At 41.6% G+C, this 25,886-nt stretch overlaps 3 protein-coding genes across 13 annotated transcripts in view; 1 reads left to right on the top strand and 2 right to left on the bottom strand.

Moving 5' to 3' along the window:
• fryl (furry homolog, like) overlaps positions 1-20,031 on the top strand; it is an 84,868-nt gene extending 64,837 nt beyond the window's left edge. For 6 of the 11 annotated variants that reach the window (XM_017304415.1, XM_017304414.1, XM_008407493.2 and 3 more), the window contains 15 exons: positions 2-163; positions 786-860; positions 1,019-1,195; positions 1,396-1,404; positions 2,363-2,563; positions 4,933-5,133; positions 9,224-9,630; positions 11,687-11,894; positions 11,990-12,139; positions 12,252-12,350; positions 13,976-14,044; positions 15,113-15,130; positions 15,814-15,924; positions 17,335-17,528; positions 18,547-20,031. In XM_017304415.1, the coding sequence (XP_017159904.1) occupies positions 2-163; positions 786-860; positions 1,019-1,195; positions 1,396-1,404; positions 2,363-2,563; positions 4,933-5,133; positions 9,224-9,630; positions 11,687-11,894; positions 11,990-12,139; positions 12,252-12,350; positions 13,976-14,044; positions 15,113-15,130; positions 15,814-15,924; positions 17,335-17,528; positions 18,547-18,787 (2,322 nt within the window). In that variant the 3' untranslated portion in view covers positions 18,788-20,031. The remainder of the gene's footprint in view (position 1; positions 164-785; positions 861-1,018; positions 1,196-1,395; positions 1,405-2,362; positions 2,564-4,932; positions 5,134-9,223; positions 9,631-11,686; positions 11,895-11,989; positions 12,140-12,251; positions 12,351-13,975; positions 14,045-15,112; positions 15,131-15,813; positions 15,925-17,334; positions 17,529-18,546) is intronic. The other 5 variants (XM_008407498.2, XM_008407494.2, XM_017304412.1 and 2 more) reach the window with 4 other exon arrangements.
• On the bottom strand, positions 19,048-21,721 carry zar1 (zygote arrest 1). The gene is made up of 4 exons (XM_008407501.2): positions 21,010-21,721; positions 20,590-20,682; positions 20,443-20,517; positions 19,048-20,372 (listed from the first exon to the last, which is right to left on the bottom strand). The coding sequence occupies exons 1-4, from the start codon at positions 21,688-21,690 to the stop codon at positions 20,229-20,231; spliced, it is 993 nt and encodes a 330-aa protein (XP_008405723.1). The 5' UTR covers positions 21,691-21,721; the 3' UTR covers positions 19,048-20,228.
• Positions 21,722-22,506: 785 nt separating this feature from the next.
• On the bottom strand, positions 22,507-25,787 carry slc10a4 (solute carrier family 10 member 4). Its single transcript, XM_008407502.2, has 3 exons — positions 25,004-25,787; positions 24,588-24,798; positions 22,507-23,251 (listed from the first exon to the last, which is right to left on the bottom strand). Exons 1-3 carry the CDS (start codon positions 25,510-25,512, stop codon positions 22,727-22,729), a joined length of 1,245 nt encoding a protein of 414 aa, XP_008405724.1. The 5' UTR covers positions 25,513-25,787; the 3' UTR covers positions 22,507-22,726.
• Between the last annotated feature and the right edge of the window lie 99 nt (positions 25,788-25,886).

The raw sequence follows: 25,886 nt of genomic DNA, 5'->3' as shown, positions 1-25,886 counted from the left end.
GACACCAATTATAGGCCACAAATATGGCGACCAGCGTACCGCTGCAGGGCGAAACGGAAAGGCACAGGTGATCGCCGTGACGAGGAGCACCTCGTCAACGTCATCTGGCTCCAACTCCAACGGTCTGGTGCAAGTGAGCTGGAAGAGGCCTCAGCTGTCGCAGGTAGTTTCTTTCAGTGGATGCACATTACAAGGACGAACCATTCTGTGAGGCAGTAATCTGGAAAAAAAAAATTAAAATATAGACAAGATGATTAATGAACTGACCGTTTCATAGGACATCCTATTCTCCAGTTTTCACTGTTCGCTCGGTCAGCATTAAATGCTTTGAACTGGGTCTGCAACTAGCAATTATTTTGACATTTCTGGCTCATTCAGTGGATTTTTCATTTAACCACTTAAGTTTATTTTATACAATATTAGAAATGCATTTAAAAATGCAAACAGACAATCCCAATTCCTTTTTTTTAAATCGGAAAATAAATGTTATTGCATATTGGATTTGTACAGCTTTGGTTTAATTTCTACTCTTAAGATGGTGACCTTTTTTCAAGTCTGTACTCCCCAGTTAATGATTAATCAATTACTAAATTAGATGACGATTATATCAATAAATAATTAATCTGATTGATCGTTTTAACCCTACACCAAACTGCAGTCTTAGTTTATATTCTCTGGAAGACAGCAACCTTCACCTTAACTCTGAGATTTCTGTGACTAGGATGAGGTCGTGGAGAGCTTATTAAGTTTATTGTTTTCTAAACTTTCGTGTGTTTCTATTACAGAGAAGAACCAGAGAAAGGCTGATGAATGTCCTGTCACTATGTGGTCCGGAGTCCGGCATTCCCAAAAATCCATCTGTAAGACTCCTCTCCTACTCTGTGAACTCAAAGTCTCTTATAAACCCCGCTGATGCAACTTGCTGTTCGGTCACTTTGATGGAAATTAACTTCTAAAAAAAATTATTTTAAGGGTGTAGAGATTTTGTATTGACAACAAAAACCTTTTATTCTCGCAGGTGGTTTTCTCATCCAACGAGGATCTCGACTCTGCGGACCAGCAGACCAGCCTCATCCCCACAGTGGAGGAGGTGGTCCGAGAGGAGGAGATTCAGGGCGAAGACACGGGCAGCGAGCAGCAGTTTGGTGTCTTTAAGGACTTTGACTTCCTGGATGTGGAGCTGGAGGATGCTGAGGTGGGTTTACGTTCAGAGCGTCTGATTGTTGCAGATTCAGAGGCTAACAGTGGGTGGAAAATATCGTTACTTTCAGTTATCAGCCCTGCCGTTGCTCTCTTCTTGTCAGACTTGAATTAGTTGCGACAAATGAGCAAAATTGTTTTCCAGCAGTCGTAAGTCTACTAACATACATATTCTTTTTCCTCTCTTGCTACAAGGAGTTGCAGGTATGTCTCTGGGCTCAAAAGTTAATTCATTCCTCCCCCACCCCCCATCCTGCTGTTCTCCCTGTGCCGCCATCCAATTAAGTGCTGTTGGACGTTTTGACTTGAAGATTTTCCCCTGTGATTGTGGACATTTTTTATAGCTTTAGATCTTAGCATGATGTTTCATCCCAAAAATGTGGAGAAAAACCCACACCACCCACTCACTCACGCATGTGACCTTTTGATGTTTTGATTTCAGTTGATTTTTTTCTTTTTTTTTCTTTTGAGATTTAGGGTGTTTTCACACCTGATAGTCCGGTAAACTCAGTTCAAGTGGGAATCAGTATTGCAACATTTCTCACGTTTTTACTTGAAGGAAGGTTGTGACAGCACCACCTCTTGCCTGCGTTGACGCTGCACCAAAAGCCACTGAGGGAAACGATATAAAAACCTCAGAAGAAGATCGGGGCAACTTCCTGCTTCACAAAATCTAAACAAAAATGAAGTTTTTACAGTTGAAGAATTTCTCTTTTGTCTTTGGTAAGACAAATGTGAGTCTGCACTGGACTCACATTTATTTTGGTTGTATTTACCCAGAATGCCCTGCGGTATAGTCCACTTTCTGCTTTTGGAGCGGTCTCCAGTCCGTTTGCGTTCACATATGCATTCGAACCAGAGTTCACTTCAACCAAACCTAAACCTGAGTTTGTAGATGGACCAGAGTTCACCTTTTTTTGGTTCACATCAGAGTTCAGTTGTGCGTTCACACCTCCCCAAACAAACAGAACTCTCTAGGCAAACAAACTAGAAGTCTATTAAAAGCAACTGGCGTGAAAGCACCCTTCATTTTTTTAGAACATTAAGTGGTGAAATGTCTGTTTTGTGTCTTTATATTATCTCCTAAATTATTATTCCTCCCATCCCAAGCCTTCCCTTTTGCGTATTCCGTCTCACTGCTGTCGGCCTGCTTGTCCTGCAGGGGGAGAGCATGGACAACTTCAACTGGGGGGTGCGCCGCCGCTCCCTGGAGAGCATGGACAAGGGAGACACGCCATCTTTGCAGGAGTGCCAGTACGCTGGCAGCACGCCGAGCCTCAACCTCACCAACCACGAGGACACGGACGAGTCGTCGGAGGAGGAGGTACTGAGCGCTAGCCAGATTCTCACCCGCTCCAGCCTTGTAAGTCTCACTCCGACCAGGGTCCGCACACACAGACACACACACACACACACCCCCACCCACCCAATCTACCGTGGCCCCTCACACAGCCCGCTGGCATGGTGTGTGCGTGTGTGTGTGTGAGCGCGCGCATACTAAGCTGGACCTGCTGCCTGCTTCTTCGCTGGTGGTGGTAGATGCCTCCTTTAAGTCTCAGCCCAGCCCTTTCATCTCTGGCTCCAAGGGAAATTATGTATTTAAATGTAAAGTCAGTCGGAATATATAGTATAGAAATGAGTTATCGGTAAGTACAGTGAGTTGATATTTTTTTGCACAGTCTATTAAAGTATAAAATTCTTGTTTTTCCAAACTTTTGCCACTTTCGGTCCATTTTTTGCCACTTTCTAACAATTCTCCAGCTCGTTTCTAACTCCTCTTGCAAGCTTAAATTCCCCTGTAAGATAACAGAAATGCCTGAACTCATTCTGGAAGGGCATGTTCTCTCTCTCCTCCTCTGCTCCTCTTGATAATGCATGGTGAGAGAATGAGCTTTTGCCTTTTATTTTGAACATGCGACTCTCAGAGACATAAGTCGTCCAGTTTTTACACTTGAGTGCATGCATCATTTACACTACCTTCAATAAGTATTCACACCCCTTGAAGTTTTTTCACATTTTGTCATCAGGATTTTATTGACGGACCAACAAAAAGTTGTGCAGAAGTGACAGTAGGGGTGTTTCATTGCAAAAATGTTGTATTTCTATTGTGGTAACGATAAAAATTCTGATTAAAAGAAAACAATTTTTTGTTACTTTTTTAGGTAACTGTATGACTGTGATGAGAAGACGCAGCACTCTTGGCACCACAAACACAAATACTGCTTTTGAAAAACCCACTCATTTGAAATAATCTTCTTTAGGACGTCATTCACTTAAAGAAGTTTGATTCATATCACTAAATTGCACACAACAGCTGATTTTCTTTGTTCATATTTTCAAATTTACATAGGAGAAAAACATTTTCTCCTATGTTTTTATGGAACATACATAGGAGAAAATAGTAAAAAATAAACTTTGAGATAATACTGTCAGTGTTATACAACAGTATATTAAATGAGTTTATCGTACCAATAAACTGATACGATAAATCAGTTTCTTGTCAGAAGAAATTTTTCACAATAAACTATGCAATAAATTCTCACCCCTAATTGTCAGTAGTTAATCGTTGTAGGGGAAAATATTAAGAAAATTAGCAGTATGTTGGGGTTTGTCAATGTAATGATGTAAATGTTACTGATACTTGTGTCATTCCGTTGCGGAAATTCAATGTAGAATTTACTGCATGCAAAAATACAAAGGGCTGCATTTGTTACATTACATTTTAAAAAATTTTGCTTTGTGTTGGTCTGTCACTTGGAATTTCAGTAGAAAACATTTTAGTTTTGTAGTTGTAACTTGACAGAAAGTGGAAAAAGTCCAAGGGCTGTTGTAAGGCAATATGAAGCCAGTCAATAAAGTTAGATTGCTTATAGCATGATCATTTTTTTGGAACAGCCTGAAGCAATTTTAAGATGCAGGGTCGGAGAATTCAAGACTAAAATGACTAAACTTATCTAGCTTGTTATTGATATTGAGGTCGTGTTATTTGTTTAATACTTTGTGAAAGTTTGCATTTTTTTTTATTTTAAATCTACTAAACTAAGGAAAGAATAGATTTTGTTGTCTTGGATTGAACACAATCTAAAATATTTGCATAAAATGAACCTTTTTAGGGAAAGATCAAGTACACTGCAAAAAACACAAAATCTTACCAAGTACATTTCCTAGTGCTAACACCTTGGTGCACTTGAAAACTAAAAGTAACTATTCAGCAAGACATGGAAGCCAATAATTCCTTAATATTGATGAAAAAGAACTATATAAGTTAAATAATCTGCCAGTGGAACAAGGGATCTTTCCCATATCATAAGTGAAATAATTTGTAAACTAGCACTTTATCATCAAAATTAAGTAATTATTGACTTAAAACAAGCTCCTGTTTCTTGCTGAAAAGTATGTCAGTTTGCTCTTATTTAAAGTGTACAAAGATATTTGGCCTAGAAGCCAGAAATGCACTGATCAGATAAACAACATTTTAAGTCAATCAATGCTGCTTTTCTGTATCGGATCGGTATTGATGCTAAACCTCAGATATCAGTATTGGTATCAGAAGTGAAAAAAGCAGATCGGCGCACCCCTATTAGAAACCTGACCAAAAATACTTGGTAAGATTTTTTTATTTTTTTTTTTTCAGATAACATGGTTATCAGCTGCGGTTTAACTATATTCTCGTGTGTTTACACCTGTAATAATCCGCGTTGAAACCCACCTCGTCTCGTCTCTGTTTTCCAGCTGAACAGCGACTCGGCGACGGACGACACCGCGTCCAACCACGTGGACTCGCTGCAGCAGTCTCAGGAATCGTCCAGCAGCGCCATGACCGAAGAGGCCACCGTCCTGCCCTCCCTGCCCTCACTCCCCTCCCTCCCCCGACTGGATAGCCCCAGTTTGGAGATGGCCCACTCAGACAGCACCAGCAGCCAGCTGCCTGAGGTGCGATCAATCGGGAAAAGCAATAAACTGTGGTGCTCGGGTACTTTTTAGCTTGCCTTTCTTATCCTTCTCCGCTTCTGTCTGCCTTTTGCTCTATTTCTTGTCTTGTCAGTTATTTAGCGGGGGAAAAGAGAAAACATTTTAGGGACATGTTTTTTTTTATGGGTCGGTTCTGCGACTTGCTATCGGATTCAGACGTTTTTAGCTGCTTAATTCCCCTCTGTGGCCTCTTCTCTTGGTTGCTTTGCTCTGGGTGTGGGCGCTGGAGGCTGGTTCTTTAGCTCTTGTGCTTTTACTATGTGATTTTTGGGAAGAGATGAAAGCAAACACTCACCTCAGGCCAGCTGTTACTGCTCAACCCCAATAACCATTCCAACTAAATCCTCCGTTTAAAAAACTTGTGAAAACGACTTGAGGTCCGTTCTCTTCATCAGAAGCATGTGTGAGTATAAGTCCTTTTTAAGTGGTTTGTTGAATTTTAAAAGTGCACTAAGTTGAAAATCAGTCAGAGGTGCTCTAGCCAATTTAAACCTCTTCCATTTGCTACTTTTTTAACACGCCATAAACTGTCTATGCTACTAACTGCTACTGACTTTGATCACTAACAGTGCTGAGATGTTATGATGATGTCTTTTGTTTGGGGAATATTTCACTTTGAGTGCTTTAACACTGAATTATCTTGAACTTATTCTTGTCATGGATAATGGTTTACTTATATGTGTGTAAGTGTTCTTGGTTTACTTGCATTTAAGTCACTTTATTGGGGCTTTTTCTCACCTCGTACACTGCCACCTACTGGCCTACCAGTGTAAGTCGACGAAGGAAGACAAACGTTTCAAGCGTTTGGCCAGTATCTCTGCTTTTCATTGGCATATTAAGGCTGTTGCAGTTAGAAAAAAAGGAGTAGATGTCTAACAAAAAATTTCACAAATTTTTTTAGAAAAGCAAAAATAGCAAAAATTAACATACTGTTAATCTCATTAACTGAAAAAAAGCCATTTAGCACAGTAATTTGTGGTAATTATTGTGGTTCGATAAAACTGCAATATTTTCAAATTCTCCAGTTTTTCTGGCAATTCCTCAATCTCTGCTTCTAGAGCCCCACAAACATGAAACCTACGCTATAAATGAAACATAACTGTCATCAATTAGGCAACCTACATACAGCATTCACATTTAGTTGTACAATTTTTACAGTTAAATGGCAAACGATAAGAGCATTCAATCATATTTTCTAATATATTGATATCTGTTGATGGAGGGTAGACCATGGACAGTCCATCACAGGTAAAGACTAATATATCTGTAAAAAAACAAAAAGTATGTTAGGAGAAAATTATAATTTATGTCTATGTGAACATAACTGTTTATGTCTTGAATTGATATTTTTATATATATCGGTACCATAATATTCTTCAAAATGCTTTAGTAAGAAGTAATTTTGGTTTTAAATTGTAATATATTATTTTTGTTTTGCCAAAATAGTGAAGGCAGTCTAAATTAATATGGTAAGAAGCTGGTGATGATATCTATTCCAGCTCCCAGGAAAGAAAAAATTAAATATACTATGTCTATATCTGAAGGTAATGATGCTAAATCAAGGTGGAATAAATCATGTGAAAGTGTAGGATTGCTGTATTTAAGGTTGTGAATCATTACATTCATTCACTTATTCTCTTGTTAAGTCCCATGAACAATACATCTTTCTCTTTGTGGGAATGGCTTTTAAAATACAGGGGGCAGTAGTGAGTCTGAAGGATCAAGATAAAGAACTGAGTCAACAGTTCAAGTCATTTAACTAAATTATATAAAATTGAAAAAAATAGGGCTGCTGTAGTTGAACAGATGCTTTTGCTTTTGTTTTTAGACTGCATGGAGACCTTCATACAATCTTCTCTTTACCTTCTAAAACTTTAATGCTGCATTAAACAAAAACCATTACCAAATTATGTTGCAGGCATAGATACCCTGAATGTACAATAGCTAAATAATTTAGCTAACATTTACAGCAGTCTGGAAAGTTCTTTGCAGTGATTTTTGATTACAATGATTTGCTGATTATATTGTGTCGCCGTAATGTTGACCACTACATTGGTCATGTGAAAAACTCCTTGGAAAATGAAAGTTTTTGACAAAGTATTAAAAAATATGCACCTAGTTATAATGTTCACATCTTAAGATGATGGAAAGCACAGAAAACATCCAGTGAGGTGTTATTTGGCGCATGAAGGGCTAAAGTCGAGCGTGTCTCTGTTTATGCTCGAATGCTTCAGCAAGTGTTTCTACCCTTCAGTGATTGTGCTCTACAAGCTTTACTCCTTTTTGCCAAGGATCTCAATATCATCCCAAGGTCCCCCCCCCGCCCCGTCTTGTTTCACCCCCAGCTCTTAGTATAATGAGCCCCCGATAAAACCATCAATACTCTTACTCGTTCCTTCCTGGACGACCATGAACGCCACTAAAAGCTTTTCATAATATAGATGCCGTCCCTGTGACGTGCTGGGCGGCCTGCCACATGCCGTTTTCTTAATGCATCAGACTTTTAAATGAAGCTAGAAGAGTGCAGCCAGAAGAGTTGAAGCTCTCTCAGTCAGAACTCGTCCTCCTTCATGTGGAGCAACATAGATCTTTACTCCAGTCATGCTGCGGACAATTGAGTCCAGTTACAAATATAATGAATTTAGATTCAATTCATGATTTCATAAAAGGATTTGGATTTAATTTGACTTTCACACCAATGACTTATGACTTCATTCAGGCTTGAACGCTTGACCTGGAAGAGATCTGATGTCTTAAACCAAACAGGAAGTGTGATGAAAATTAAAACCTTGGAAATGCGCTCCGCACACAATCCTGTCCACTGAACCATTACTTCCTCCTCTTGATGCTCTAACAAGCAGGTTCCATCTACTGTGCAATCTAGAATTTTCTAAACAAATTTGGAAAAAAGTATGCAGCAGAAATGCATCGTAATGTTGAGGCACTTTCAGTAGGATTTTAAATCCACACAGAAGCAAATTTCTCAGATTCCTAATTACAATTCTGGAGAAAGTGACATAAATGTTGGCAGCAGATGTAACAAACCTTATTTACGGGATCCCAGAGCTGCCATAAATATGTGACCATTATATTGGGTGATGGACTCAGTGCAAAATGTTTTAAGGCAGAAGGTAACCTTGATATTTTCATTAGAAAACTAAACATTGGTCATTACTGGGTCTTTCAGCAGGATATTAATTCTAGCCATTTGGCCAAATCAACATATCTAAATCGCCAAACTTAACCTGTTTAGTTTTCTTACACAAAAACTGGGATGAGCCAAAGAAAGAGAGTGGTCCAAGTCCCCTCTATCTGTTTCTCTCAACCAATTTTGTAGCAGAGGAAGTTGTTCTTAGCAAAAGTAATTGGACAGAGTTACCAAAGAGTGTACCAATCAGAGTAGCCCCAGTCATTTAGTTTTTTGTTTTTTTTAAAAAAGCAATGTTTTTTAACTTGGAAATTAGTTTTTGTCAAATTTTACACATCTTCACCAGGTATAATAACAATAGTAATTGTTGCTATATGTGCTGCTGTTTACTGGTCCAGCCACAGGAATCGCATACAAATACAAAACAAGAAGCTGAAATGAAATTTTCTGCTTGTAAAAGTTTCCTAGATGTGCTTGGAGACGATCTTTTCTCCAACACCAAGTCTGGGATCTTACCATGTTGGCCACCATTTTCATGCCACATGTTACCTAGCTAAGACAGTTCCATTGTTTTACTAATAGAAAATCAATCTGTAGCTTAAAGTTTTAGCAATCAATTTTAGTTAGAATATCATTCAAACTATGTTTAATAGCATCCAGTCACAATTTTGCTCTTGGAGAATAACAAAAAAAAAAAAAAAGAAACTTGAGATGGTGGAGCTTGTATGCTAACCTTCTAAATGGGATTTTTAAAATACCGACACTGACATAAGCAGTGTGTGCATGTAAACTGGTTGTAGTTTTACTACACGACGCAAAGTGACCAGTACTTCATGACGACACAGTAAGTAAACTTGCTTGGTAAGCTGCAACTGAGTGCCTCCTTGTTGCTTTGCGTTGCAGGACGTTGTTAGCATGACTGCGGCAGACGAGCTGAGCAGCAGCGTGAGTGAGGACACGGGCTTCTGCAGCGTCCCCCCCCTGCCGTCCGATGCGCCCGAGCTGTGCGACCTCCCTGACCCGCAGGACCCCCAGTACTCCCAGGACGCCCAGGAGACCCAGGACCCTCACGAGGACCTGGACCCGGCCCCCCCTCCTCCGCCGGCCATCGACACGCCGCCGGGGTCGTTCTGTGAGGAGGATTGCCAGACCGTGCTGCCGCTGTGCATCCCCTCCACGCCGGATCCCAAGCCGGATCCAGACCCTGACAGCACCTGTGGCTCTTTGTGGGAAGAGGACGTGACGAAGGCCCTGAAGGAGCTGGATGAGCGCTGTGAGGAAGAGGAGGCAGACTTCTCCGGCATGTCTAGGTACATAATATTTTGAATAAGGAGGTTAGAGTTTTTGGATTGATCCTTTGCTCTCATTCTCTCTCTCTAATTTCCTCTCTGATTATTGTGAATAAAGGCTGATAGAGACACAAAAATCTGTGAAAAATTAACTTAAAATTTGCTTTACTCATTCTGGTGTAAGTCATTTATACCAGAAGGAAATGTGTTAGGGAGCAGTTCCTGTAAAACCTAATTAATATTTTTAAAATAAAGACAATAATATTAGTAAAGTCACGTTTAAAACCCTCTGTACAGTCTTTTATGAGAGATTGAGGTTTTGTGTCTATTGCCTTTAAAGTACAGTACAACATAAACTACTCATCTTTTATTTAGCAAGAATTTTTCAACATTCTTATTGCTGATAGAAAACTACTGACACCCAAATTAATGGGCCTTGCTTTGTTTTGTTTTTTACATTTTTAAACAAAGAAACTATGCTTATGTCTGTGATCTACAGATGCCTTTTCTACTGAAGACAAGTAGTTTATTTTTGTCCAGTTAAATTATTTGTCACATTGTTTTCTCACACATAATAATAATAATAATAATAATAATAATAATAATAATAATAATAATAATAATAATAATAATAATGAAAAAAAGCTCATTTTAAATATTTCTTCAACTTTACAAATTAGGCCTTTGTGTTAAAAATGTTAGGATGCCGCTGATGTAAAGCCTTTTTTTTTTTTAGCTTCTTTTAAACTGGCATACATACTGGTGCCACGGTGTACTTCAAAATACTTCAACAGCTGTGAGTATTTCTGCCATAAAGAAACTCTATGTTGGTTTTAGATTGTAGTTTATTGCTTGTTATCAAGCAATAAACTACTAGTTTATTCACTAGGGAGGCTAGTGAAGCTAGTATATGAATTTTTGTTGCAGCTTGAATGAACTGTTGTCATATCTCAACATGTCGTAGAAAACATAGTTTCCTTTAACGTAGCTTGAGTCGTCCTTTTTCAGGAACCACATCCACACTGAAGAGTGTTGGTGCATTCTCTGATTGGCTGGAGATTTAATTTTTCCGTTTGTGGGATCAGCTGAAGAATTGTGCATGCAAAATGGAAATAAAACGACAAATAACCATTTGTATAGTATAATCTGTTAACACAAAACAAGTTGCACAGCTTCTGCAGGTAAAAGACGAAACATATTGCAGTGGAAAACATCTTTTTGGCAGTACTTCAGCCTGGCGCACGCTGGCTCCTGTCCACTCTCCTTATGAAGGTGGGCCAATTTTAGCTGAAGGACATTTTTAAAGAGATAGAAACCACGCTGAAGCAAGAAGAGCCAGGTTGAACAAATAGTTGCTAACTTCACCTCTTACTAACATATTATAAAATTGCAGCTCTTTCACTTAGCTGAGGTAGGCTTCTAAAGTTAAATGTATGATGTGGATTTATGAGTTGGAGGGAGGAAGATTAAACCATCTCCAGCAACATTCCACTAGTGTGCAACCGGGAGCTGGGACTGCGTGCAGAAGTGTGTGTGTGTGTGTGTGTGTGTGGGTGTGTGTGTGTGTGTGTGTAGGTGCTTAGCTTGTATAGAGCACTCTGCAGTCCTGTGTGGGATGAGAGTGCTGTGCGCTTGTGCCGTTAGCAGTTGCAGCACAGTCAGGCTGCAGACGAGGGGGAGAGGATCGAGGAGAGGGGGCAGAGATGAGAAGCGTTAGTTGGGGATGAGGATGAGGACAGAGACCGTGTCCGTCGCAGCGCTCGGCAGTGCAGGCTTCAGATATCTATATTCCGTTTGCTTCTTCAGGCTCTTTGGTCCGTCAGGCCTGTGAGTACCTCTATGTGAGACGTTTGCATGATGCTAAAATGCTAAACTCTAGTGTTATGCAAGTCCCGCTGCATAGCGTGGGCACGCTTCTCTGAGAAAAACAGCAGCGAGGTTGTTTACTTGCTGTGAAAGCAAGCGTGTGCATATGTGTGTGTGTGCGTGCGCGCGTGCGCATGTTTACATTTGCCCTTCAGTGAAGGAGTGTGGAGCATGTCGGAGCGCAGCTCATTGGCTCCTCTGTGTGTTTCAGTCAAGATGAAGGTGACGCAGACGGCTTCCCAGAGATCCAGGCCTCTCCGCCCCCTTCGCCCTTCCTCTCAGCCATCCTGGCGGCGTTCCAGCCCGTCGCCTACGACAACGAGGAGGACGCTTGGCGTTGCCATGTCAACCAGATGTTGTCGGACACGGACGGCTCCTCTGCTGTTTACACATTCCATGTGTTCTCTCGACTATTTGAGGTAAATCCATCAACGTTTGTTTTGTTTTGTTTTGGGTTTTTTGTCTGCATGTTTTGGAGAACTAATAGTTTCTCCTTCTGATTCTCGGTGAACAGAATATCCAGAGGAAGTTTGGTTCCATCACACATTCATCTGTCCGCTTTTTGGGGGAGAGGCTCCAGCGAATGGGCAATCAGTTCCTCAGCTCGCTCGAGGTCATGACGTCTCACTCACAGTGCCCCACCGTGCTCCTGGACGCAGAGACTGTGAGTCTGGTCCTGTTGATTGCCTGCATTTCTTTAAGAAAAATAAAAGTCTTTACTTGTTGTTCCTAAATCGATGCATCTAATCCGTTGTGTTTGTGTGATGCTGTTCTAGCTGGTCTCTTGTGGACTTTTGGAGACTTTGAAGTTCAGTGTGCTGGAGCTGCAGGAGCATCTGGACACATACAACGCCAAGAGGGAAGCTGCAGAGCTCGTAAGTTCCTGTGTCGTTCGCTGCTTTTAAAATCCACCAGCAGGGCCGGTTGTACAGGGATGTGGACCCCCGGGCTTGAGCCAGTTTTGGCCCCCTATCCACTAAGGAAAAATCATTTTAATAGTGTAAAATTACAGTTCAACAATGGGTAGTCCTATACAATAGATGCATGATATGTTTGATATGTCTCCTAGCTAATAACTCCATGTTGTTCCCAAAGAAATCAACTATAGTTCCATAATTTTCAAATACTTTAGATTAAAATTCCCAAAATATTACAACTCATCAAATTTGCACCTATGAGTTTTATATATAAAGTACAGGGTTTCCTCTGCGTAATTGATTGTGACGCATCACCACAAGAAAATAAAACCGTCACACCATCAGAGTAAAGTATTTTACTTTTTATATATATATATATATATAGGGGCTATATATATATATATATATATAGCCCCTATATTTGTGCACTTATATTAATCAAAAAGAATTTAAATATAAAGAAACGTAAAAACTTACATTATTTTGAAAAACCAACAACCGGCGACTCCTGCCTGTGACTGCGAATTCAGCTACTGAACGCTGCGCCGCTCTCAGGAGTGAAGTAAAACTAGAGACCACTGTCCAAAGTGGGAGGAGAGAAAAGGCAAAAGAAAAAGACCTAAGGAAGGACAAGTTGAATTCATATTTAGTTGAAGCTTGCAAACACAACCCTAATGCTAATGATTGTTGCATTTGGATGACAGCAACATAGTTAATATTGCTAACAAACTACATTCCCTTTAAGGAAAATCCTAGAGGAAAAAAACATGAAGTACAAAGATAGCAAAACATATATTAAAAAAAAAAAAATCTTTGGCCACCCACAAAAAATGGTTGCCCTGGGCTACTGCCCCTATAAGTCCACCGGCAAAGCTCCCCCATTCTCTTTGAAGACTGCCTCACATCTGCACTTTCAGCTGCTGTATCCCAGTGTGTGTGTGTGAGCGAGCAACAGAGAGAGAGAAATAAACTGCATCATAATCTCAGCTCAAGAGAGACGAGCTTCAAAAACATATTAAAATTCTTCTATATCTCTGCGATCGCACCACGGGCAGCAAGGAGAACACAAAGACATATAGCTGATGCATGAAAAAGATAAAGTCCAGCCTCTCATATGGGGACAAATCAGTGGTGGGTTTGAGTACGTTCTGCTGCCGCTGCCGTCTGCATCAACCTGCTCTGAGGGATAAAAATAACTCTGAGCTCGCCTAAATCAGTTAGAGGAGGCCAGACAGGAAAAAGCTGTGAGGGGTGGGAGAGGCGAAGCAAGGGGAGGGCACAAAAGAGAAATGAGATTGCCGAGGCTTCTGGGATGCAGAGCGCTAATCGAATAAGACGGCAATGTTCCCTGTAGGGCCAGATACCATCCAATGCTCAGGAACAGACTATCTTTAATTCGCTAAGTACAATGTTCTTATTAAATCTTTAGCTTTATCCAACTCATGTGGTTCACAAACATTGATGCAAATGCATATTTCTAAAACCACTTTGCAATGCTCCTTTTTCTGCTAGGCTTTCCCTCTCCTTCTTTTAAGCTTGTTTTATTTTCTTCATGTGTTTCCTGTGTCCTCTCAACCCCGCAGTGGCTGGAAAACTGCAGGAAAACATTTGGGGACAAAGACAGCAGCCAGCGACCGAACACTCACGCTCAGGTAGGAACCGACGCTCACCTGTCTGCTAGCTTGTTTGGCTCCGTAGGTTTCTGATGACTCCGAACGGACAGTGCCTTGCTAAAAGGTTTCACACCTCCTGAACGGCTGAACGTCTTCCTCTGTTATGTCCTGGCTGTGGGAGGGGGGAGAGCATCCTGTCATCCACAGAGTATGACCCTGCCACCACTATGTTTCACTGTAGGGATGGCATGTCCAGGATGATGTGCGGTCTCAGTTTTTCCACCACTAATACTTTGCTATATTGGAATCACAATAAAAGATGCAAATAAAAATAATTTTAAATAAGACCAGAACAGCATTCCTTTAGTAAGTCTAAAATCTTTTCCACTATTATTTGTACATATTTTTGGTACAGTTTAGGCTTAATTACTGCTCTGAATATGGGGTGGATTTTTTTCAGCAAATTGCCTTTTTTAAGTCTGTACACCCCAGATAACAATTAATGGATTGCTAAATCAATTTACAATTGTTTCAGTAATCGATTAATCACGATCAATCTGATTCATTGTTTCAGCCCTGATGTTGACTTACAAACAACCTAGTTTGTGGACTAGCTTGCTTACATTCTTTGTGTGTCTTGATTACTTGGCCGGTTGTCGATTAATCGTTTCGGCCTTGAACAAAATGCTCTAAGGTTTGGTGTTGCATTGAGGCAAAATCTGGTGTGAATATCTTGGCAAGGCACTGGTCCCTTCAAAGTCGTGTATTCTCACATTTCATCCAAACTTATTTACAGTTTCACTGCTCCTTCCTCTGTTCAGCCACATCTGCAGCAAATCTTTTCTCTCGCTCTCTACACGCTGGTTTTTTTTTTTTTTTTTTTTTTGCCTTTTATCGATCAAGTTTCTGTTAAAAGTCAGCTCACATGTTTCTGGCCTTCTCTGCGCCGCGTGCAGGGAAGATGATGAAGCGCCGCTCCTTGGCCTTCAGGTCGCCATGTCTCAGCTGTCATGTTTAAAGCTCACTAATTCTTGGTCTTTCTCTCCTTCTTGTTGTTTGTCTGTGTGTGTGTATACGTGTGTGTGACCTGCTCACCTTCTTGCTTAGCAAATGGAAAATCTAGCAGTAAGTGGTTCTCTTGTTATAGACTTCAATAACGACGACATCCGGACAAAACACTGACCATCTCATCACTCTGCTCCCGCCCACCTCTGTATCTCAATCTTTGTTTCTGCTTTGATTTTTTTTTAATCTAACCCAATTCAACCCCCATGTCGGCCAAATCAAAACGTTCTGCTCTTCTGTTTCGAGTCGTAATATTGACAGTCAGATCAGTCCTGCTGTTTGTTTTTTGTGCTCAGCATTGATATCATTTGCACATATTCAGTGTTTATGTTGGTGATTTCTAGTTTAAAAAAAAGCTTAAGCTATCATTTTGTTACGTTTCATTTTGCATGTACTTTTTTTTTTTTTTTACCCCATTCCTGTTTCTGTTCAAATCCTGTTTCTTTTTTTTCCATCCATGCTTCTCAGGTTGAGATTGTAGTTGGATCATTCATTTTGTCTCATAGTCAGGTTCATGCCATGTGGTGACAAAACCGATTTCATCAGTGACCATAATCGTAGCTTCCTCGCTTCTTCCTCTGTGGCCCAAACTGAATGAAACTTTCGCACTGCCCCATGTTAACCGTTTTCATTTCCTCCCGCATATCTAACCCAGGTTGACAATTAATTTGACAATGTGACAATCAGAGTAGCCCCGGTGCAGACTGTGCTGAAATGTGCTCCTTTGGCGTCTGTCTCCGCAGGAGCTGGAGTTGTGTCGGCGGCTCTACAAGCTGCACTTTCAGCTGCTTTTGCTGTTCCAGGCCTACTGCAAGCTCATCAGCAGAGTGGACACCATGAAGCGAGAGGCAGAGGTGAGGGAGGGTGTGGGGGTAATCGGTGACTGCTGAACTCTGTCACTATGGCAACAAGCCTCAATCGAGATGAAACAACTTACCAGCCAGCTGCAAGATAAAGTTATAAACCGTTGATAATGTGGGAAGTTTTTTTAATGTTTTTTTGTTTTTTTTACCTTTTGGAGCGTTCAACAACTGACATAAAATCTGAATTTCCAGCTTCAGAATGAGATAATCTGAAGAGCTTCAAACAGAAGTTAGGTTAAATAAATATTAGTCAAAGCAACCGTTCTTTTGGGTTCAGCAGAAGGTGTAACTACTTGTAAGAACATGCGGTTAGTTTAAAAGGGAGAAACAAGATGCAACTCACTTTAAAGTTAATAGAAATAAAATAAGAAGATTGGACTAGACTAGCTTTGTTGCTTCAAACACTCAAACATTTGCTTTTTAAAGTTTTATAACCCCTTTTGGCAGTTTAGTTTTTTGTGTTAATACTACTTTGAGTTGATTAAAGGTAAAAGAAGAGAAAGTCAGGGTTTCCCCTGGTGTTTTATAAGCCTGGCGGGCCACCAGGTTTTACTTGCGCCCTCACCAGCCCAAGCACTGCTTATTTATTTAAGTCTTTTTAAAATGTTTCCATTTTTTAAGACTTTATAGTTGGTGGTCAGGTATTAAACTTCCAATCTTTCAATAACACATTATCAGGTGATATTTTCAAATTTCCTGTCAACTTTAAACATTTTTTTAACTCAAAAAGACCCCAGGCTTAGCAAGTTTTCTGTGTTTCCTTGGAAAGTCAACAATTTATAAAGGGGGATATCTACAGGATATTAACCAGAATCATTTTTGTTGTTGTTGTTTTTAAATGTAAAACTACTTAAAATTAATTTGATTAGTTCAGTTTATCCGTATGTCAGAAAATATGATCTTTCCCACAAGCTTTACCAACTGCAACAAGTCAGTTCAAAGTGTTTTACATCATAAAAACACAAAACTCAACAGTTGAAACATTACATTACAATTTCCCCAATTATTTCTAATTTAGCTTATTCTGTTAGGAACTAAAACAAAATGCAGGTATGTTTTTAGTTGGATTTATCTTTTTCCATAGCAACACTTGACACCATGTAGCAATGAACTGTTTACCTGCAGTGCATTTTGATCTCAGGCCGTGTAAATAATCGTCACCACATCTGCATCGCAGTTGATCCCTACCTCGCCTAAATTACGATCAAATCCTAATCAGATTTCGCTACTTGGTGTAATTAGATCACTGACATCAGAGATCGATGAGAGCCACCTAATCCGGTTAATATGTACTTCAGGTTTATTTAGCCGACCTCCCAGCTTTATGTTGCACATGTTATTTGATGCTATCATGCAACGATAAGTGAGGGTCTCGGGGGTTTTTTTCTGTCCGTCTCCAAGGTGACCAACATGTCCGAGGAACTCACCATCCTGGAGAGCTGCCTGATCGAGGCAGAAACAGGAAATGATAACCAGGAGGATGTGTGCATGTCGGACAATGCCCAGACCAACACCGAGACGGCAATCCAGTCACTGATAGAAACGCTGAGAGCCAGAGACTTCGGCTCCGCTCTGACGCAGGTCAAAATATTCAGGTGGGATCAACACAGAAGCACCAGCTAAACGCTCCTCTCTGCTAATATAATTTCATCACTTAAGGCAAAAATATTCAGTGTTTTTTTTGTTTTTTTTAACCCCCATTTCTCTGGTGTTTTATGATGTGCTACATTTTGTCACGTTACAACTACAAACACCAATGTAAGTTGTTGGGATTTTATATGATCAATAAAATCAAAGTGGTGCAAAGGATTTTTAATATTCTTATGAATAAAAATCTGAAAAGTGTAGCATCCTTTGGTAGCCACATTGGACTTAATACTTTGTAGAACTGCTTTTTGCTAAAATTATTGCTGCACATTTTTGTCTCCACCATCAAGAAGTTTTAAAGAAAATTGAATAAAAATCAAGCTCAGACAGATTGAATTACATTTTCTGAATGTTTTAAAGAGGGATAAATACACCACCTTTTTCAGAATTGTGTATATTTATTAAGAACAAAAAAAACAACAACTTTGCATTATTTTACTGTCCTATTTAAAATTTCACACTATCTTTCTGGATCTGTCATGCAAAATCCTGATAAACTACATAAAAGTTTGTGGTTTTAACTTGACAAAATGTGAAACAAAGGATTCCCTCCAGACATGCAAACATAAATGATCTTTGACAAACTGCATTATAGTAATATGTAGTATGAAATCAGGTCGCTTTGGCTTTATTTTCCTGATGTTTTGGTAGTCTTTGATCTTTTTATTTTTTTCACAATATTTGACATTCGTCTCTTAAGTCCAAAACTGAGACTGAGCCTAACTAAATGTTTATCACTAACCCATGTTATTGCAGTCCAATGATTCAAATTTTAATTAACTTTATTCTTTTTTGGCCCAAGTTAAATCATTTAGTTCTTGGCTGAAAGTGTTTTTTCGTTTGATCTTAGTCTTTTCACTTGCATCTTAAGCAGTACAAAAACGATGTGCTCAGTCAGCGCCTTTGAAGAAGCTCTTTTCCGTTGCCGACGTTTATCTAACGATCCCCTCTTTGGTTCGTCTTCAGGTCTTTGTGGCCTAACGACATCTTCGGGAACGAGAAGGACAACGCCGTTCAGACCCTCCTGCACATCTACTTCCGCCACCAAACGCTGGGCCAGACGGGCTGCTTGGCGGTGGTGGGCCCCAGCAGGGACCTGTCTCAGGCCAGCACCCGCCTCATGGAGCTCAATCTGCAGATCCGTGAGGCTCTGAGTCAGGCTCAGGCATGCCAGCTTCACACGACCACATTCAGCACCGGACTTTAAACCGGACCGGAACGGACCGAACCGAAATCAACCCCACTATAGAGAGTTGTGGGAGCGGGGGACAAGAAAGACTATACACACAAAGGGCTAAAGGATGCGTGGGAAGTAACTGTCACTCTTCATGCATTAGCGTTACCTGTATGAATGCTTAAAGCTCATAGCTTTTTCCAGACTAAGCCAACTTGCAAAATTCAGTTGCAATAAGTCATGTGATGGTGTGTCTGGTGAAGATTGGACGCAGTGAGATATTTTATTTTACCTTTTTTTTTTTTTTGCCTGATCTGACCGGGAGGAGCCCGTCGCACTGAGCGCTGGCCTCCTCCGGTTCCGGTCTGGGAGTCGGTGTCAAAGCGCGTACGACGGTCCATGTTAAGGACACACCATCAAGACTCAGAAGAATATTGTTTATATAAAAAAAAGAAGAAAAAAAGGAAAAAAGTTTTCAAATGCATGCTTGAAAGTGAGAAAGCACTGCAAGAATATTTTTTTGAGAAATGTATTTTTTATTAGAGCTAACATCTTAGGTTGTAAATGTTAGGATATTTAACATGTGATCCTGTGGGGACAACCCCCTGCCTTCAGGGAGTGTATAAAGAGAAATATATGTTTGATTGCTCCGAGAGATGAGTTCCCTTCAGCAGGTCTTCACGCAAAACTCACTCTTTAACCAAATAAGTAGATGCCTTTAGACTCTCGACTGTGTGATATATATTGGGAGATGCTCATACACAAGTGCAGACTCGCTACAGCTTATAATGAAAGCATAACTTATTGTACTCTGTATATATTTTAGAAAAGTGTATAGTAAAACCAGTATCCCCCCCCCTGTAATTTTGTGTAATGCACTGTTCATCCCATGTGGGATGTATGTATAAAGCTAACAAAAGCTCACAACAGGTTTGAGTCACTAAGCTGTTATTCTGAACTTCATAGGCTCATCTTGGATGGTGGCAGCCATTTTTTTGGCTTCAGTTTCAAGCTGCATCAATATGCATTCCTTCACAGGTTGTGCTCTGGAGTTACATGTGATCACGTGTTCATATTTCACGGGACTAATGCTTGTACAGTTCAAATCATTTTGGATGCAGATCCACTTTAATTTTCCCTCCACATACCAGCCTTCTCTGGATAACTAGACTTCATTCCTACAGGACATCTCTAGTCATCTTCTTGGAGCACATGCCCAAACCGCTGCTGACCAATGAAAGACCACTTAATGCAAAAATAAAATATTTTAAAAAACATCCAAAATGCAAGATAGCCATTTATTACGTTCCGAGACAAGGTGTGCTTACAGAGTCAACAAAACATGCATGGGGGGGAAAAAAAAAGAAAAGTTTTGAAACATCAAACATTTGTGCTTTGCATTCAAGAGGCCTTTTGAGTCGTAGACTGCTAGCGGGGCATGCGCAGATGCGATTTGAGGGTTTTAGTTGAACACTCAGATGATGTATTTGAAGCTGAACGTGCTGTCGCAGGAGAGCCGCTTGCCTTTGCATCTGCCACACAAGTCCTGTCTGTGGGGTCGTTTGGGGTCAACGTGCCGCTGCGTCAGTGCACAGGAGCAGCGGGCTTTGTTGCAAGTCTGGAGAACAAGAGACACACGAGAATGAGTTGCGAGAAGACAGACGTGAAGAAGCAGGGACGAAACTTACGTGGCATGTTATGTCTTCCACACGGTATGGGTTGAAGCCCTTCTGGCATTTCCTACAGAACTGTTTGAAGTAAACCTAGAAAAGAGTAGACCCATTTACTCCGAATCCATATTCAGTGATTCACTGATCTTTTGTGAAGTTACGCACCTTGTTTGTGCCCTGAACGCACCATACATAAGCACTTTCCCATCGCAGATTGCATTCTCTGCAGTGATAATATCCGTACTTCTGTTCCAGGAACTAATTAAGCAGAAAGGCAAATTAGACAATTACTCGCGGCATACACAACTGATCTGTACATAGTTTATCCAGTTAAAAGTGAAAGGTTTAAGTTGCATTTTTCAGACAGCATCTTTGAAAGACTGTTCAATTCCAACTAGTGTTCAGAGAATGTATTGTTGGCATTTCATTGCCGTTTTATCGCAGTAAAACAGTACAGCTTGTACATTGCTATGAGAGAAAAAAAGTATTCAAGAGTGTAATTGGGGCTGGGAGTTGCTTAAATTGCGGTTTATTTCAATTTCTCCTGAAATCTTAGGTAAAGCCACCGCACGCGCCTCGACTCACCTGGAAGCGCACGCGGGCCTTGCCCTTTGATTCTTCTGCGACAGATGGCGCGAGCTCACCCTTCACCTGCGGCTGTAGTTTAAACTTCTGGCTTGGTTCAGGAGACTTTGCGGTCCTCCCATCCTCACCAGCTTCACCGTCCTCCGCCGTCCCCTCGGTGCCCTCCCCCGGGTCGCCGTAGAGCTCTACGGTCGTCGTCGCCTCAGAGGAAGCATCCTTGTTGTTATTTTCGTCCACGAGGAATGACGTGACGCTCCGGTAAGCTATGGGGGAGAACACAGCCAGGGTTCGGGGATAACGAACGCCACCTGTTGCCTTTGGGCTGCTGGGCGTGGCGGGTTCCTGCCTCTTCCTGCGCTGGAAGTCCCGCTTCATGGTCTGCAGGGTCCGCGGGCCGATGGCGCACTGCACCGAGGCGTCTTTCTTCGGGTTGACCTGCACCGCCACATCCTTAGTGTTGGCCTTCCGGAGCCTCGGGGTGAGTTTGGGGTTGATTTGGGACAAGATGGATTTCAACTGGGCGCGCTGGTGGTTGTTGAACGCGTCAGAGGTGTCGCCGTAGTGGGAGAAATAACCTTTATATTTCCACCCAGCGTCTCTGGGCCGGGTGTACCTGCCCACGTAAGGGTTGTAAGATGAATAGAAGTATCTGTCGACTGGCTCTTCACCATATGTTGCCATTTTTTTTTCTTTGCTCAACCAGGCCAATCTGCGTGTTGTAACTATTTAAATAGATCGGACAGCGCGAACCCCGTCATCAGGCCTGATTGGGTTCAGCTGTAGAGCTTCAGCTCAGATATAAAACATGAGACACGAAGACTTGTCATGTCTACGGTGTGTTTTAGGTCATGAAAGCCTAGATATGTTGGCTATTGAGACTGTTAAAAAAGTAAATATTGTTATTTGTCTAAATACAGTTCTCTATGGCATAAGTAGAGTTTGAAAGAAAGTAAGAAGTTACGAAAAATGGGATTGTATTGTACTTTTAGACAGGGCGCAACATTGATGTTATAAGAATTAGAGGGATAAATAGAAGGGATTAGATAAGTATAGATAAAATAAGAACTGGTCATAGTTTTTTGAACTGCATTGTTTTTAAGGTGGAGAAACATTTTACTGGTTTATGTAATTGGTTTAATATTAGTTGCACAAAATGTGTGTCACAGAATATTATTGAGGAAGTAAAAAAGGTCTAATTAGGGAACTCAAATTAGAAAATGTGGTTGCTCAGTTGAATAGTAATGCAGGGAAATGGAAGCTATACTGTACCGGACTCTTTAAGAGAATTGGAGGAAAGGAAATGATGAGTAGTAAAATCCAAGAGATGACACTAGTGCAATATTGATGGACGTAAAAACAAGAAAAAAAAGTCGACTACATATAGATCTTTAATTGCTATATACAGTAATGTACAGATACAGCTTGGCACAGGCTTGGTTGCACGTTTTGATATGTTCTTTAAATCATCACTTACACACGGTGATAAATCTTTGTACATTTTTTTTTTTTTTTTACTCCACAGGGAACAGCAGTGTTGTTTCATTTTAAAAGGCAACAGTGATTAACTTGAATGAATTAAGCTCATGACATAAAGCACCCCACATCAATCTTTCACATACATCTCCCTGTTTGTTTGTTTTTAATGAACGACTGCAATCAAAATGTTCTGGTCTCATCTCCTAAGAGCAGCAGCAAAGAAATGTCGATTCCTAAAGTATTAAACAGGAGTGGGGTCAGGAGGGCAGGGCTCCAGCACGATTGTGTTTGGGTCACTCACTGTCACAGCACCGTAAGACGGCTCAAAGTCCTCGTCGCGGAACCTCTGATACGTTATGTCTGATTCGCCGCCGTCCATCGTGGGGTCTGATTTACGCAGAACCTCCTTCCTGTACAGCTTGTAGGCCAGGATGAAGATGCCGGCCTCGGCTGCCTGGAAGAGCGCGTAAAGCAGGGGGAACATGTACATCCCGCCCATCAGCTGAGGAGGGAAGGCCAGCTTCAGGATGGCGGTGCACAGCTGCACGTTCTGACACCCCGTCTCCAGGGAGACAGACCTGCGACTGTTGGGGGGCAGGTCAAACAGCACGGCCAGGCCGTAGCCCGCGGCGTACCCACACAGAGGCATCAGGACGGCCACCACGTACACGGAGGGAGGGATGGTGGAGAGCAGCTCGGGCCCCAGCATCACCCCTGTCAGGACGAACAGCATCACCAGGGTGACCAGCAGAGACCAAAGGGAAGCCTGAGGACAGAGGGTCGCTGGATCAGAAAGACTGAGGCAACTTTTTATTCAGTAAAATGTTATTTTTCACATTTTTCTCCATACGGCCATGATATTAAGTCCATTCTACTGGGATTTTAACAGATAGCCCAACATAAAATGGTGCGTACCTGGTAGGGCTGGACAATAAATCAATAATGATAAATATCATGACAGAGGCATGACCAATATGTATGCAAATTAATCCATTTAAAAAGAAAATGGCCTAAGTTATTTTTTGTCATAAGTGATTTTTGCCTGAATCACCTTTTGGCAAGAAAGAGGTGGAGTTTTCTCTTTTTTTTCTTTCTTTTTTTTTTTTATGACTTCGACCATTATTTTAGGAAGGTGACCAATCATTTTATTCATCTCTGATCCAGACTTGCACAGCATTCTGGAGAATGTAGGCAGAGGAAAGGCTTTAGCTGCTAGCTAAGCAAGGTTGGTGGAATCAACCAACTTTCTCGCTCTTTGGTTGCTTAGCAGCAACCCCTTGAGTATCTTGCACAGCAGCAGTTTCAGAGTTAGCCACGTCTGTTTGCCACCAGCCTAGCAGTATTTCAGATATTTAAAACAAAAAAACTAATTGATAATTCTTGATATGGACTGATATGAAACACTATTGTGATATGATTTCTAGACATATCACCCAGCCCTAATAACTGTGAAGTGGTAGGAAAAGTGTACATTTTCTGCAAAAAAAAAAAATAAAAAAAATTTAATCTGAAAAGTGCAGCATTAATTTTTGTTTTATTATTCTCAATACGTTCTAGGAGGCTTTTGGAGTTTCACATGAAATGTTTTGATCCAAACTATTCCATTGTCGTTTTAGAGGAAAGGGAACTGCACAAAAAACGTTTCAGATGTGCATCTTAAAAAAAAAAAAGTTAAATTATGCCTTGGTTCACAGCCATACGACATTTGAGTTGATCTGTCACATAAATTCCCAACAACATGTAGTGAAGTTTTTGGCTGTAGCGTTCAGGGTTGAGGGATATTTTGGGTAGGGCATCGTTTGTTGAGGATCTCCGATCTGTTTTGGTTTTATCCTCCAATAAAAACTCACATTGCATCCCAAGCTGGGCTGCATCAGTGCAAAGACGCCTCCTTCGTGTGAGACTTTTATCAGAAGGAACAGGGAGGAGCTCTCCCTGATGTCACCGTCCCCAACCCAGCCTCTAATGATGAGCGCTGAAAATTTACGCAGTGCGTCTTCGCGCAAAGTTGGTCTCCACAAACCCCACAGCAAAGCGCCTCTGCTGTTTCCGATGGAAAAGTCAAATATATTTAAAACTAAAGTAACTGGACCAGACATTACCTTTAAAACAATGTCGGCCACACGTGTGTGGCGGTATCTCAGCATAACACCGAAACCAATGGGGATGAGAGTGCTGCACAGGGTCAGGATGATGGCCCCGAAGGGCAGCAGGTTGACCACGGGCGTGTTGATCCAGGCCCGGCTGTAGATCCAGAGGCAGAGGGGCATCAGAACCAGCGCTAGCAGGGTGGAGGATATGGTCATGATGATGCTGGGGAGAGCAGACAGAAGCGCAGTTGTTACAGAAAGCGGGGCGCGGTTTGTGAATCACTGTACACACATGCAAAAATTACTTAAGGTCAGACTCAGAGCGTAACGTTATTTGTTCTCACCTATTCTGTGCGTAAATGTAAGAAAGACGCGTTCTGATGAGCGCTGTGAACTCTTGCGCATTTGGGTGAGCACACGGGACCTACCTGAGGTTCATCTCTCCGTGGACCAGCAGAGACATGATGTTTGACAAGTTCCCACCAGGACAGCAGCCACACAAGAGGACCGCCATCGCTGCTACATCATCCAGAGAAAAGGCTAAAGCCAGAAGAAAAGCCACCAGGGGCATGATGACAAACTGACACACCAGAGCCAGCAACACCCCGATGGGTCTACGGATATGTTCCCCGAGCTGGCTCACCTCCACGGTGCAGCCCAGGCCCAGCATGGTGAAGCAGAGAACCAGTCCGACGAACACATTGATGCCGTGGCTGAGTGGGGAGTCCCAGAAGGCAGGCACCAGGTGAGGAGGTTCCGTCTGGGGAGCGGTCATAAATCCAAGCCCAGGGTCAGTCCTGAGTGCGCCGCCTTCCAGGAACATGGCACCACCGGGCGCTAAAAATCCCTCCGAAACGCGCTGCGAATCCACGGTTTGCTTCAAAGTGTACGAAATAAAGTCCGTGATGGCAGCTGCCTGCGCGCTGGAGTTCTCCATGGCGCAACAGGAGGATCAAGTATCTCCACGGTCGCGTTGTGCGCCTCTTGGGGTCCGCGCGTAAAATGAGTCCCCTAGCGGCGCGCGGTCACCAATAAGAAGCTGATCCAGAGTCCGAGGGGATGTGACGGTATCGATGGTGTTAAAGCGACTCACAGTCAGACCGGTGCCACCGATGGGTCCCAAAGGACGGGAGTCTCTGAAGCTTCAGCTGCAGAGTTGAAGCACTAACAGCCAGATTTCTGTTCCTGCTTTATGCATCCACAAAAAAGAGAAAAACTGCCGCTCTGCCAGTTTTCTTGTATTTTTTTTATGCGAATGACGCACGGCGCTCTTGAACTTTATTGCGCAAGTAGCTCGCAGGATTTGACTAT

Source organism: Poecilia reticulata, linkage group LG4 (genome assembly GCF_000633615.1).
Source record: "Poecilia reticulata strain Guanapo linkage group LG4, Guppy_female_1.0+MT, whole genome shotgun sequence".
Lineage (NCBI taxonomy): Eukaryota > Metazoa > Chordata > Actinopteri > Cyprinodontiformes > Poeciliidae > Poecilia > Poecilia reticulata.
The sequence above is the reverse complement of the archived record's forward strand: the minus strand, read 5'-3'. Positions and strand labels throughout refer to the sequence as shown.